The sequence below is a fragment of the Hypomesus nipponensis genome, chromosome 2 (assembly GCF_054491055.1).
Source record: "Hypomesus nipponensis isolate SF chromosome 2, ASM5449105v1, whole genome shotgun sequence".
Lineage (NCBI taxonomy): Eukaryota > Metazoa > Chordata > Actinopteri > Osmeriformes > Osmeridae > Hypomesus > Hypomesus nipponensis.
The window spans coordinates 1,075,001-1,090,279 of NC_140362.1; the positions used below are offsets into that span (position 1 = coordinate 1,075,001).

General features: G+C 50.7%; 1 protein-coding gene across 1 annotated transcript in view; it reads right to left on the reverse strand.

The window, feature by feature from the left end:
* Positions 1 to 13,013, reverse strand: part of LOC146300319 (mannosyl-oligosaccharide 1,2-alpha-mannosidase IA) — a 115,058-nt gene extending 102,045 nt beyond the window's left edge. The window contains exon 1 of the mRNA XM_084702184.1: positions 11,526 to 13,013. Within this exon, the coding sequence (XP_084558310.1) occupies positions 11,526 to 12,074 (549 nt within the window). The 5' untranslated portion in view covers positions 12,075 to 13,013. The remainder of the gene's footprint in view (positions 1 to 11,525) is intronic.
* Between the last annotated feature and the right edge of the window lie 2,266 nt (positions 13,014 to 15,279).

Below are 15,279 nucleotides of genomic sequence, written 5' to 3' on the forward strand. Positions count from 1 at the left end.
ACACACACACACCTCCTGCTGCCCTCATGCTTGAGAGAGGAAAGCTTGTCTTCATTCTGCATTCAGGTTACAGACAACCTTGTTTACAATCCGACAGTTCTGTAGGTTCAGGAGGAAATAAAACCTTCCGGAGCTGAAATAAAGCTTAAGCTCTCCTCTCTGTTCCTTAAGTCTGAAGTTTCTGGGAGACGTAGAACGGTGTACAATGTCATGCTCCTCAGCTCCCTGCAGCAGGCCAGCTGAGGAGCTGGCTGGTGTGCCTGGATGCTAGGGCTGTGGAGGGGAGCTTTCCTGCTCCGTGCGTGGCAGAGGATTGGGCCTCCTGGAGAGGAGAGGGGGGAAGGGGAGATGGGGGGGGAGGGCAGTGGGGGCAGGAGGGAGGGGGGAGGGGAGAGGAGGTGGGGGGAGGGCAGTGGGGGCTGGAGGGAGGGGGTGGAAGGGGTGGGGGGGGGAGGGCAGTGGGGGCAGGAGGGAGGGGGGAGGGGAGGTGGGGGGAGGGCAGTGGGGGCAGGAGGGAGGGGGGGAGGGGAGGTGGGGGGGAGGGCAGTGGGGGCAGGAGGGAGGGGGGGAGGGGAGGTGGGGGGGAGGGCAGTGGGGGCAGGAGGGAGGGGGTGGAAGGGGAGGTGGGGGGGAGGGCAGTGGGGGCAGGAGGGAGGGGGTGGAAGGGGAGGTGGGGGGAGGGCAGTGGGGGCAGGAGGGAGGGGGTGGAAGGGGAGGTGGGTGGGAGGTGGGGGCAGGAGGGAAAGGGGTGGAAGGGGAGGTGGGGGGAGGGCAGTGGGGGCAGGAGGGAGGGGGAGGGGAGGGGGGGGAAGGCAGTGGGGGCTGGAGGGAGGGGGTGGAAGGGGTGGGGGGGGGGAGGGCAGTGGGGGCAGGAGGGAGGGGGGCAGGGGAGGTGGGGGGGAGGGCAGTGGGGGCAGGAGGGAGGGGGGGCAGGAGAGGTGGGGGGAGGGCAGTGGGGGCAGGAGGGAGGGGGGGCAGGGGAGGTGGGGGGAGGGCAGTGGGGGCAGGAGGGAGGGGGGGCAGGGGAGGTGGGGGGAGGGCAGTGGGGGCAGGAGGGAGGGGGGCAGGGGAGGTGGGGGGAGGGCAGTGGGGGCAGGAGGGAGGGGGGGGAACATCAGGAACAATGAAACACTAGCTTGTTCCACGAGTCAGAACTCTTATTATTTTCCTTCTAGCTCAATAGCCGTCCAATCAAACAAGTGTGTGTGTGGAGGGGGGGGGAGTTTCAGTTCCAATCTAGACTCCTCGCAAATGTCAAGGAACCATAAAGGAAGTCGACTGTATGTACTTCCTGTTATGCCTTGGTGTGTGTGGTGACTAGGATGTGAACTTTGACCCCGTGATGGTGACATACTCTGCTGAGTCTAGTTCCTGCTTCCTGTGTGAGTGACGACTCAGCAAAGTACAGCCAGAACAACAACGAAACCTTGATCTCCCGCAAGAGAACATTCCTCTTTTAAGACTCTCTCTGGAAAGTGCTGAGCTGGGAAAGAGAGAGAGAGACGAAAAAAGGAGAAAGACAGGGGAGAGACAAAAAGGCATGTGAAAGACAGAGAGGGATGAGAGACAGAGAGAGAGAGAGAGAGAGAGAGAGAGAGAGAGGGAGAGAGGAGGATACAGAAAGAGAGAGGCAGGAGAAAGAGAGAGAGAGAGAGGGAGAGAGAGAGAGAGAGAGAGAGAGAGAGAGAGAGAGAGAGGGAGAGGGAGAGGGAGGGAGGGAGGGAGGGAGGGAGAGGGAGAGGGAGAGGGAGAGGGAGAGGGAGAGGGAGAGGGAGAGGGAGAGAGAGAGGGAGAGAGAGAGGGAGAGAGAGATGGAGAGAGAGAGAGAGAGAGAGGAGAGAGAGAGAGAGAGAGAGAGAGAGAGAGAGAGAGAGAGAGAGAGAGAGAGAGAGCGATGGAGAGAGAGAGAGAGAGAGAGAGAGAGAGAGAGAGAGAGAGAGAGAGAGAGAGAGAGGGAGAGATAGACAGAGGGAGAGAGAGAAGGAGGAGAGACACGGAGAGAGCTGGAAGGGAGAGGGAGAGAGGGGGAGGGGGGATAGAGCTATCTGTCTCCCCAGCAGGGGTCTTCAGCTCACTGACGTCACTGTAGCTTATGGAAGAGAGTCACTGTAGCTTATGGAAGAGAGTCACTGTAGCTTATGGAAGAGTCACTGTAGCTTATGGAAGAGAGTCACTGTAGCTTATGGAAGAGTCACTGTAGCTTATGGAAGAGAGTCACTGTAGCTTATGGAAGAGTCACTGTAGCTTATGGAAGAGAGTCACTGTAGCTTATGGAAGAGAGTCACTGTAGCTTATGGAAGAGAGTCACTGTAGCTTATGGAAGAGTCACTGTAGCTTATGGAAGAGAGTACAGGACAGTATAGACCAGGTGTACAGGACAGTATGGACCAGGGGGTACAGGACCATATGGACCAGGCGTACAGGACAGTATGGACCAGGGGTACAGGACAGTATGGACCAGGCGTACAGGACAGTATGGACCAGGGGTACAGGACAGTATGGACCAGGGGTACAGGACAGTATGGACCATGTATGAATATGATTAGGCTGCAACATGAAGCAAATGGGAGACAACTAAAAGAGAGGTGTGTTGCCATGGAAAAATGTTTGAACTCTAGGCAAACTTCTTGTTGGTGGGCAGCCATTGGCTGCCAGGTCCTGGACTGAAGCCCTGTAAGAACTGGGACCGGCAATGACAAACCCTAACCATGGTAACACGCCATGGTAACAGCTGGCGCCCTGGCGCTCCAGCTGCAAATAAAGACACACACACACAAAGTTCAAACACACAAGCACAAGTTCAAAACACGCACACACACACACAAGTTCAAACACACACACACACAGAAGTTCAAACACACACACAAGTTCAAACACACACACATACACACACACAGAAGTTCAAACACACACAAGTTCAACACTCGCACATACACTAACCACAAAGGTGCGCACATCCTACCCTCACACACCACCCTCACACACACTTCCTGTGTGTCTCCAAGTGCAAAGCCCCTTCAGAGGCCACAGAGTTGCCGTTGTAAACAAACGTTTGCCCCTGGATGGTAAACAGCAGAATGCTGCACACTGCTAACATCACAGTCTCAGCAGGCACCGGCAGGATCGAGGATGCGAAAGAGAGAGAGAGAGAGAGAGAGAGATGGCGAGACAGAGACACACACACAGAGAGAGAGAGAGAGAGAGAGAGAGAGAGAGAGAGAGAGAGAGAGAGAGAGAGAGAGAGAGAGAGAGAGCAAACAATGGCCTTTATACAAACTTCTCAAGATCTTGGATTCATGTTTACAGTCATGAGTTGTCCAGCTGCTTCTAATTCACACTCAGAACACCTCGTCTCCTTCCTGCAGGAAGTTGTTATGAGTGGCAAAAAAGAGTGGCACCTCTACTGAAAACCAAGGTCCCGGGTCTCCCAGGGCCTGTCGAGGCGGTCTCTCTCCCAGGGCCTGTCGAGGCTGTCTCACTCCCAGGGCCTGTCGAGGCAGTCTCTCTCCCAGGGCCTGTCGAGGCTGTCTCACTCCCAGGGCCTGTCGAGGCAGTCTCTCTCCCAGGGCCTGTCGAGGCAGTCTCTCTCCCAGGGCCTGTCGAGGCGGTCTCTCTCCCAGGGCCTGTCGAGGCGGTCTCTCTCCCAGGGCCTGTCGAGGCAGTCTCTCTCCCAGGGCCTGTCGAGGCAGTCTCTCTCCCAGGGCCTGTCGAGGCAGTCTCTCTCCCAGGGCCTGTCGAGGCAGTCTCTCTCCCAGGGCCTGTCGAGGCGGTCTCTCTCCCAGGGCCTGCTTGCTGCTGAACGAGCCCCGGCTGTTTGTTTTGATGAAGGTTTGCGCTCTGTTAGCCGTGTTAGCGCTGGAAGCTAGGTCATCCGAGCGATTCAGTAACAACAGAGCTGCCGTCAGTCACAGCAACTACCACCCCCCTCCCCCTCCCCCTCCCCCTCCTGTCATGACCACACAAACAGAACATGTTATCTAGCAGCCAAACGGCCATTAACCCTCACCCCCGCCTCGAAATACCAGAACTTGCTCAAAATATGTTTACAGAGCCGGTCTTCAACCCCCGCCACCCCCCATCTCCCTGCCTCTATCTTTCTGATGCTGATTGGGCAACCTTTATGGGAACGCACCAATCACAGTGGACAGTGCATTACAGTAAATGGTGGTGGCGTGGGCCAGAAATGTGACATGATGGTGTGGTTAATCATCATTACTCCGCGCATGGCCACAACCCTCAGGCTGGGCCACAACCCTCAGGCTGGGCCAGGGGGGCAGGGATAAGGGACAAACGCTTAAAGGACAATTATTCAGTTCTTCCTTAACCCTTTAAACCAACCACAGCAGTCTGGAATATTCCACCAGAGCATGGCTCCACTCCAACACACACACACACACCAGCATGTTGCACCACACACACCAACATACTGCACCACACACACACCAACACACACACCAACATGCTGCACCACACACACCAACATACTGCATCACACATACACCAACACACACACACACACCACCACCACACACACACACACACACACACCAACATGATGCACCACACACACACAGAAAGCAGAAAGGTATGGAGGGCAGGGAGCCTGCCTGCACTGTGCATCAGGAACCAGGCCTTCCACCAGTCTGCTGCAGGTTCAATCTAGGACACGTCCACACTCCCTCTCCCCTTTCCTACCTTCCCCCCTCTTACATCTGCTGCTGGTGAATGGAGAGGAGAAAAAGGAGGAGGTGAGAGGAGGAAAGAGAAGAGAGGAGGAGAGGAAAGATGTGCACACCATCCTGTGATGCTGTGCTGATCCTCCCTCTCCCTAAACTGACATGTGACTGAGTTGGAACTGGATATCTGTGTTTCCATTTGCACATTTTACTCTCTACTCTTGATGCATGACTATGTTTAGCCTCTGGTCCTCACTTCTCTGTCACCAACCATCTCTGGAGGAGGAGAGCCCTCACTGAACTGCTCCTCACAAGGGTTCTTCCATTATTTGTCAATGAGATTTCCTGGGAGTTTTTCCTTGTCTTCCTTAGGGTTTAAGTTGGTTGAGGGGCAGTTCTAGGGGCATATGTGAAGCCCTCTGTGACATTACTTGTAAAAAGAGCTATACAAAAACAATTTGATTTGATGATTTGAGGAGATGAGAGGAGGAGAGCAGAGGAACAGAGGAGCAGAGGATGATGGGAGGAGAGGATGATGGGAGGAGAGGGGAGGAGGAAAGGGGAGGAGGAGAGGATGATGGGAGGAGAGGGGAGGAGGAGAGGGGAGGAGGAGAGGATGATGGGAGGAGAGGGGAGGAGGAGAGGATGATGGGAGGAGAGGGGAGGAGGAGAGGATGATGGGAGGAGAGGGGAGGAGGAGAGGATGATGGGAGGAGGAGAGGGGAGGAGGAGAGGGGAGGAGGAGAGGATGATGGGAGGAGAGGGGAGGAGGAGAGGATGATGGGAGGAGAGGGGAGGAGGAGAGGATGATGGGAGGAGAGGGGAGGAGGAGAGGAGGATGGAGGAGAGGATGATGGGAGGAGAGAAGAAGCGCTCTCTCTCAGCTGCGCTGTGGATGTTTACGAAGCCTGTGGCAAACAGGGTATCCCTGGGTGTTCTCAAACGTACACACACACACACATCCCCCCTCTCTCTCTCACACACACACACACTCACTCACGGATGAGCTGAGGTCTGAGAGAGCAGGAAGCATGGGCAGAGTCATGCAGTCAGCACAGAAGGAAATATTCCCTCTCAGGATAACATCATAAACGCACGAGACGGGGAATAACTGACTGTCTCTGTCTCTCTCTGACAGTCTCTCTCTGACTGTCTCTCTCTGACTGTCTCTCTCTGACTGTCTCTCTCTGACTGTCTCTCTCTGACTGTCTCTCTCTGACTGTCTCTGTCTGTCTGTCTCTCTCTGACTGTCTCTCTCTGACTGTCTCTCTCTGACTGTCTCTCTCTGACTCTCTCTGTCTGTCTGTCTCTCTCTGACTGTCTCTCTCTGACTGTCTCTCTCTGTCTCTCTCTGACTCTCTCTGTCTGTCTGTCTCTCTGTCTCTCTCTCTGTCTCTCTCTCTGTCAATTAAATTCAGCTTTATTAGCATGACAGTCACTACAACTGTTTTGCCAAAGCTAGAGGCACAACAACAGATAACTATACATCAACAATCCTAGTCAAAAAAAACATAAGGAACGACAGCCAGTATTGTTTGGAATATGTGGCAACAACAAAACGATCAGATGAACAAAAGGGCCAACAAATATACCACAGCTAGCACAACTACACAGTAATAACACTAGTCACAATAGTTTTAAGAACAGAAAATAATCATTAGTAAGACACAGTGACAACAAAATGAAACAAAATCTAAACAAAATCTAAACAAAAATAACTAAAGTGAATAGTACTTTCACTAGTACTAAGTCATTTTCTCTTCAAATTTAGTGTTAATTTCTTATATTTTAGCAGAACTTTTTTTGCAGTCTCTCTCTCTGTCTCTCTCTCCATCTCTCTCCTCATTTCACTGACTTTCTCTCTCGTTCAAGTTACTGCACAGCTGGTATTTATTGAACAACCCCCCCCCCCCCCTTGAGCTTTCACGTGTGTTCGCGTCTATTGTGCTTACCTAATAACGAACGTACGGTCGCCAAAAAACGACACGCATTGACCGTGAGACACGTATCTCAGCCCCTTCACAGAGGCCTGAGAACCCTGTTTATGTATTTATTTATTATTACGTTTCATTAGGCCTATTTAGATGGAATCGGTAAGGTTGGCTTGTATCTGCATCATCGTATTTGAAAGCACGTTATTACGTAATGGTAGGCTAGCCGTTTGTACCGTGGCGGTTCTAGACAAATTTTCCTGAGGGGGGGGGGGGGGGGGATGGGGCAGTGTTTAATCAGAGGGGCACATTAATAAACAGAAACAAATGATATTTAAACATTAAATACTTTAAATTTGCTTTACATTTAAATCATACTAACGGCTCTGGCTCTCCCTCTTCCAGCTCCTCAGCTCTCTCAATACCTTAATATGTTTCTCTCACTTTTTTATTTACTGGGGCAAAAAAGGCTGCAATGTCCCTTCCTCATTTCATGATGACTACTAGAAGAAGAAAAACGTGTAAAAAAACAAAACAAAGTAAATTTTTATTTATATTTATATATATTTATATATAATATATATATATATATATATTTATTTTATTTTTATATATATTTATTTTTATTCAGTCAGCACTGGCCCCTGTAGGCCCCCGTGTAGAACCGCCCCTGCGTTTGTCCCTGTCTTAATGCGATGTTGTGCGAACCAAAACAATGTTTACAAACGTGAATCGATCTTAATGTGTACTTGTACCTTTTGCAGGCATCTGTGGGAGCGGGAGCACTCGATGGTCTTTAAAAAAATTGCCTGATATCCATGGCTGATTAATCCATTCCGAACAGGTAGACTAATCCACAACATGTATGTGTGTACATACTTCGTGGAGCCTGATTGGTGTTGCCGCTGCAGCCGCATTGATTGGAGGGACACAGACCATACAGCACAGATGAAATGATTGACAACAGCGTTTATATGTTAAACAATATGAAATGTAGTCTTTGGTGTAAAAATACACTAAATGTATTTATTTACACTAAGTGTAAACAGCAGAATATTAGGCGCACTTAGATGTGCGTAAACGCACATAGACGCTATTTAGATGTGGATAAACGCAATTTCCGCAATTTAGAAGTGGATAAACGCAATTTCCGCAATTTAGAAGTGGATCGTAAACGGCGTTTACGTGCGTTTAGCCCCCACTACATTCCTGCACACACACACCTATGACAGGAACATGTATATAATCCACATGAGGCTGGACCAGCATACTTTAATATTGTTCTATGAATTCTCCTCTTTATTTCTCCAACCTCTCTCTACTTTCTCTCTCACACACACACACACACGCACACACACACATGCTCGCGTGTCAGTAAAGCCCTCAGAGCAGAGCTGGGCCGCTGCTCTCTTCCCTCTACGTGTGTAACCTCCTCCTCAACCCAGACAACATCACACACACACACACACACACACACAGGCACAAACATATGCATTCACACAGACACTCTCACACATTGTCACACACACACACACACACTGTAAAGCACACGATCACACTCTCCTCTTGAGCAAGATAGTGCAGAGTCGTAGCCTGCAGGCAGCGCCTCAACATAAAGGCAGCACAGGAGAAACTGCTGTGGGAGCAGAAAGGATGTAAGCTAACAGCTCCACTGTTCCACTTCCTGCTCCTGTACCCGTGTCACTGCTGTTTCCTGCTGGAGAATCTGACAGGCTGTTTTACTGACTCTACAACAGGCTCAGAACACAGAACAGAGCAGTGTTCCAGACTAAATCAGTGTTCCAGAGCAGAGCAGTGTTCCAGATCAGAGCAGTGTTCCAGAACAGAGCAGAGTTCCAGATCAGTGTTTCAGACTAGAACAGTGTTCCAGACCAGAACAGTGTTCCAGATCAGTGTTCCAGAGCAGAGCAGTGTTCCAGACTAGATCAGTGTTCCAGAACAGAGCAGAGTTCTAGATCAGAGCATTGTTCCAGATCAGTTTTCCAGACTAGAGCAGGGTTCCAGATCAGTGTTCCAGACTAGAGCAGTGTTCCAGATCAGTGTTCCAGAGCAGAGCAGAGTTCTAGATCAGAGCAGTGTTCCAGATCAGTTTTCCAGACTAGAGCAGTGTTCCAGAGCAGAGCAGTGTTCCAGACTAGATTAGTGTTCCAGAGCAGAGCAGAGTTCCAGACTAGAGCAGTGTTCCAGAGCAGATCAGTGTTTCAGACTAGAACAGTGTTCCAGACTAGAGCAGTGTTCCAGATCAGTGTTCCAGACTACATCAGTGTTCTAGACTACAACAGTGTTCCAAATCAGTGTTCCAGACCAGAGCAGTGTTCCAGATCAGTGTTGCAGACCAGATCAGTGTTCCAGATCAGTGTATCAGACTAGATCAGTGTTCTAGACTAGAGCAGTGTTCCAGATCGGTGTTCCAGGAGCAGCAACAGCTGTCAAAGAGACCCAGGCCACCGTCTCCAGGCCTAGGTCTGTATGGACAGTAATTGGCTCATGTGATAAACACCAGCATTTGACATTTGCTCTGCTGGCTCAGATGGAAACGCAGCAGAGGGGAGGGACACCCAGCGCTGCACACTATCACAGCTGTGGAGGGAACACTGCCAGACTAAACTCAGAAGCTCCACAAGAGAATCTTCAACATAGCAGAGATGCAGAACAACAGAAGCACTTCTCTTTTGATGTGTGTGATGTTAAGACTGATAAAGAAAAGGCCAAGTCTGTGCATGTGTGTGTGTGCATGTGTGTGTGTGCATGTGTGTGTGTGCATGTGTGTGTGTGTCTGTGTGCTTGTACAGTTGTCTTTGTACAGTGTTTGTTCTGCCTATCATTACCCAGCAGGCAGCTACACATGCTCTGGTGTGGACCTTGTCTGGGCCTAGTGTCTGCTCACATTTTAAACAGGCACAGGGAGGGACAGCCCTGCTCTCCTCAGATCTGCTGTTCAGGACGCAACCAGGAAGTAGAACCTCAGAGGACCCAATGAGCCGCAATAACCCTGCCCTGCCTCCAAACCTCCCGCCTCACCCCACCCTGCCTCCAAACCTCCCGCCTCACCCCGCCCTGCCTCCAAACCTCCCGCCTCACCCCGCCCTGCCTCCAAACCTCCCGCCTCACCCTGCCTCACCCTGCCTCACCCTGCCCTGCCTCCAAACCTCCCGCCTCACCCCGCCCTGCCTCCAAACCTCCCGCCTCACCCCGCCCTGCCTCCAAACCTCCCGCCTCACCCCGCCCTGCCTCCAAACCTCCCGCCTCACCCTGCCTCACCCTGCCTCACCCTGCCCTGCCTCCAAACCTCCCGCCTCACCCTGCCCTGCCTCCAAACCTCCCGCCTCACCCTGCCCTGCCTTCAAACCTCCTGCCCTGCCCTTGTGGGGGGGGGGGGGGGGCAACAGGCTGATAATTCTGTGTGTGTTGGGGGGGGCGAGAGTCCTTTGTAGTTCTGTTCATTTGTAATTCTGCCATCCGCCCATTTATCCTTTTATCCAGCGTGTGTCAGATGTGAGTGAATGTATTCATACCCTTTATGGTTTTAGTGAATATAGAATGAACACAGACTTTATGTAGTGAATGTACATTCATCCTGCAAAGACAATAACATTTACTTCTGCTCTGTTCATCTGTGGTGTTTGTGGTGCGTCATTCATCTAGCTACGGCACAAATCTGCTCCAGCTGCACATGGCTTACACTACACACACACATCCAAACACACACATTCAAACACACACACACACTCCCTGGGTCAGCTGAGGCCTGAGCTGGCAGGGGAAACCTCCAGGATTGTTCAAGGAGCAAAAAAGCCTGAATCCATGGAAACTAAAAGGAACGTCTAGAAGCATCAAGGAGCTGAGACAGAGACAGGGAGGGAGAGACACAGACAGAGAGGGAGAGAGAGATAGGCTTTAAATACATCAGCAGCCCACTGGCAACACTGAGAGACAGACAGACAGACAGACAGACAGACAGACAGACAGACAGACAGACAGACAGAAGAGAGAGACAGAAGAGAGAGACAGAAGAGAGAGACAGAAGAGAGAGACAGAGAGAGGCAGAATAGAGAAAGAGAGAGACAGAGAGAGGCAGAAGAGAGAGAGGCAAAAGAGAGAAAGAGAGAGAGAGAGAGAGAGAGAGAGAGAGAGAGAGAGAGAGAGAGAGAGAGAGAGAGAGAGAGAGAGAAAGAGACAGAGAGAAGCAGAAGAGAGAAACAGAGAGACAGAAGAGACAGGGAGATTCAGAAGAGAGAGAGAGAGAGAGAGAGAGAGAGAGAGAGAGCTTCTCCAAGCTCCTCTATCACACAGAGAGAGAGAGAGAGAGAGAGAGAGAGAGAGAGAGAGAGAGAGAGAGCTTCTCCAAGCTCCTCTATCACACCAGGTAGTGTGTGCGGGGGTTGTGGTGGGGGGGGTATGTGTCCGTGTGGTCTGCTTGTATGTATGTGAGTGCGTCTGAGTGTGTGTGTGTGTTGACCCTCTCTCTCTCACACACACACACACAGAAGACACACAAGCAGACACACGCACATTCTGGCCCGTGCACACACACGAAAGCTCACACACAGACACCCACACACAGACACACAAAGCTACACTGAAGCGTCACCAGCGGTATCTGCAGCTAGCGGGCCGTCCAGGAGCGCGTGAGCAGCTGACCCTGAGCTGGACTGAGACAACAGATACGTAACTGATGACACCGTCAATTCAGAGACGATACACAACATGGACATGGACAGAAACATCACTATGTAACTTCTAAAGCCCTGGGTCACAACATAATCGATAATGATCTGATGCTGTGCTTTCGTGCGTGTTTGTTGTTGACACATGCTTAACTATTTTGACATAGGCTATTGAGAAACCTCGGGTTGCCATGTAAAGGATTCTGAAGGACATTGTTTTAACAACTTACCTCTTTCACTTTCTCCCGACGCAGAAGAGTCTGCGGGTCGCTCGCCGTCCCCGGCTCCGTGCCCGGGACCGCTTTCAGCAGACATTTCTTGAACTTGACATAGTCGCGAGTATCCGTGCTGGCTCCGTGATCCGGGGAGGTCACCCTCTCCGCGGCGGACTCCGTTTTACTCCTCAACAGAGTTCTCTCTTCCTGGGCCTTATTGCCCGGGAGTCTATCCTCCAGTTTTAACTCATAAGAAACCGAAGGTTTACGGGTTTTGAGCTTCGTGCTCGTCTCGCCCTTTGGCGACGTTAAACCCCGATGATGATCCTGGTCTTTTGATCCCTTTCGATGCTCTAGAGCATCGTTCTCCGAGCCCACCGTAACTGGCGGAGTCTCCGTCTTTGACAGAAAAATCCGTTTCAAACGAACAGAGTCCGGTAAGAAGAACAGTGCCCCGAAGCACAGGGTGACCAGCCCCGACAGAAAGAGCAGAAACACGAACTTCTGCGATAAACGAAGACCCATGCCCGATGCTGACACACCAGGCAGTTTTCGGAAAACCATTTAAAGTTTTTTGGGGGTGGGAGGATTTAGGCTAATAAGATCAGTAAAAATGTTATGCAAATGCTGGGCACTGCTCAACTCGGCTATGGGCTCCCCTGTGTGCTTGTTGCATGTGTAAAAAGTTGATATGCAGGGCTGAAAACACACCCCTGTCTCTTTCTGAGTAAACCCCAAACTCTCCTTATATGGCTGTTGGCTTAATATGCATCGATAAAGGTTAACTTTAGGCTACGGTTTAGCAATCATGTTTGTTTTAATATCTAACATCGAAAACGTAAAACGCTAGATTATGTGCATACAATTCAACGAATCTCCCAGTCATAGATTTGAAGAGATCGCACTTCAAATTTCACGAGCCCAAACCTTTAGGACAGTGCAATACGATGGTTTAAAACAGGACCAAACCTTGAAATATTCCCAACGACCAGCTGTGTTGAATTCGGTCCTAAAAGATTAGACTACGAAGTGCATCCGCCACGGAATCAGTTCAAGTTGTTCCCCTTTTCATTATTCCACGTTGAGCAAAATCATTAATAAGACATCGCCGGATGATCGACTGGAGCGGGGAGCATTTCTACAGCGGGTCCGTTTATCCTGTGCTTTCCGTTGCATGTCACAAATAATCAGCAGTCGCATGGATCACGAGTTTACAGGTTTGTATCCATCACGGTAGACGGATGAATGGCTGGAAACGCATATTTAGTAATGTCGCCCACCGTTAGGAAACTGAACGGGCTCCTCTTCCTCGTCGGTAGCCTCAGCAAACCGCGCACACCATCAAGCGACGACGAACCGCGAATTGGCGGACGTGCGAAGTTATGTATAAAAAATAAAAATAATCCGTAACATACAATTCCGTCTACAATTCAACGTCAAATACTGTCTCGATATCCCATCAAAACACGGCGTCTCCCACCCGCCGTCTGCCTCTCGTGCGCACTCTGCTGTACCGCGTCTGCCCACTGGCTCAGCGGCGCGAGGGAGAGAGGAGGGAGGATTCAAGCGCCCACTGCTGTAAAAACCAAGCGGGTTGTTCGGCGTTTTGAGAGATTTTCCTCTGCAGTTGACTCAAACCCTGTCAAATACACGAGAATCTCCCCGAGAACATACTGACAGACACGGATGTCTAACGGAACGCCACACGCAGGGTGGTCGTTGTTTAAAATATGACTAGTGATGCATGAGGGGGTGGATGGGATATTTATCGACACTGACAGAGGAAGAAAATACTCTCAATTAGAGACGCTTTCATGTCAAACTCTTGAAAGGCTATATTACAGTTGTAAGTGCAAACGAATCCAAATGAAATTATTTTTGAGCATCGTGGCATTTATACCCCCCTTGTGATTCACTGTTTGGGGTTCGTAAATAAGCGGACTGATTTTCATCACTTTCTACAACCGGAACAATCCATTGTCGATAGTAGCTTAAGAGTTTCAAAGTTTGGTCTGGCCTACCTCTGGGAGTCCTGGTGATTGGTGGAGTTACTGTTGTCTGGAGACAAACAAGATAAATGTCCCAATTACTCACCTGGTGCCCATTAACAGATGAGCAGAGCACAGCAATATCCACACACCTACTGAGAAACTGGATACTCTTGCAGAAAATCTGTCTTTCTTTGTCTTTTCTCTCCCTCTCTCTCCCCCACCTGAGGTCAAAGGTGAGGGTTTCATATTTCTCATATTGACCTGGCAGGGCAGGAGTCTTGTCTGTAATCTGACCTGTTTGAGATGTGAAGGCTTCACAGCTAACGTCTCCTGTGTTAGAGATCCTTCACAGCTAACGTCTCCTGTGTTAGAGATGCTTCACAGCTAACGTCTCCTGTGTTAGAGATCCTTCACAGCTAACGTCTCCTGTGTTAGAGATGCTTCACAGCTAACGTCTCCTGTGTTAGAGATGCTTCACAGCTAACATCTCCTGTGTTACAGATGCTTCACAGCTAACGTCTCCTGTGTTAGAGATGCTTCACAGCTGACGTCTCCTGTGTTAGAGATGCTTCACAGCTGACGTCTCCTGTGTTAGAGATGCTTCACAGCTGACGTCTCCTGTGTTAGAGATGCTTCACAGCTAACGTCTCCTGTGTTAGAGATGCTTCACAGCTGACGTCTCCTGTGTTAGAGATGCTTCACAGCTTCACTGGTCTGCTGGAGGACAGCCAGCAGGACTCCTCACCTGAGGCCAGGCGTGCTCTGCACTGTGTGGGGGAGTCAGAAGGGGCATCTGGCATGGTGAGGTAGTTACTCATCTCTGTCATTACACATATAGCAGCAAATCAAGGATCTCAGCTCTACAGTCAGAACTGTTGTGAATTATTGAGGTTCATACCAAAGACACGTCACAAGCTACAAGCTAACGTCTCCTGAGTTTTCTCCTGGGAGATGAAGCTGCATGGCTCTTCACAGAACCTCAGACAACCAAGTTCCTCCCAGAACCTTAGACACCCAGGTTCCTCCCTGAATCCAAGACCTTAGACTGGAGGAACCTCGGTGGTACTGCAAGAGACAGAGTTTCAGGTGTGTGTGAGTGTGTGTCATAATGTGTGAATTGGAGTGAGTGTGTGTGTGTGCGTGTGCGTGTGTGTGTGAGCAAAGCTGTGCCTGGGCTGCCATTTTTTCAGCTCTGAAAAATCCTGTGATGCAGTGATCTCTCTCTCTCTCTCTCTCTCTCTCTGTGTGTCTCTCTCTGTCTCTCTCTGTGTCTCTCTCTGTCTCTCTGTGTCTCTCTCTCTCTCACAAACATGCTGATTATCATAATTTCTTATTCAGCTGGAAGAAACTGCTATTGTGAAACAACCTAGATTCCCTCATCAGGTAGAGGGGTCTGCTGGAGGCAGGGTTCTGTTGGGGGGAGGGAGCGAGAGGCCAACGCCACAAGGATGAATGTGATTGCTCACACTGCTACAATGGAGAGGTGAAATCAAACACATCAATTTTTCATCACAAAGAGACTCTGTGCTTGCAAAGGCAGATCTGTGTCCTTGAACGCAGGCGTTTGCTTTGAGCTTCCAAGCTCTTTCATCACTGCGTCGAGGCCTGGTCTGCGAGCGTGGGGAGTGTGTGGGGGGCTGCTGCAGGCCTGTGGGGGGGGGGGGGGGTGGGGTGTTTATGGAGTGTGTGCGGGGGTTGCTGAATGCCTGTCACATGTGCAGCATGTTAGCTGGCCATGACACGTTCAGAACGGCCTCGACAGTGACCCTGCTGGATCA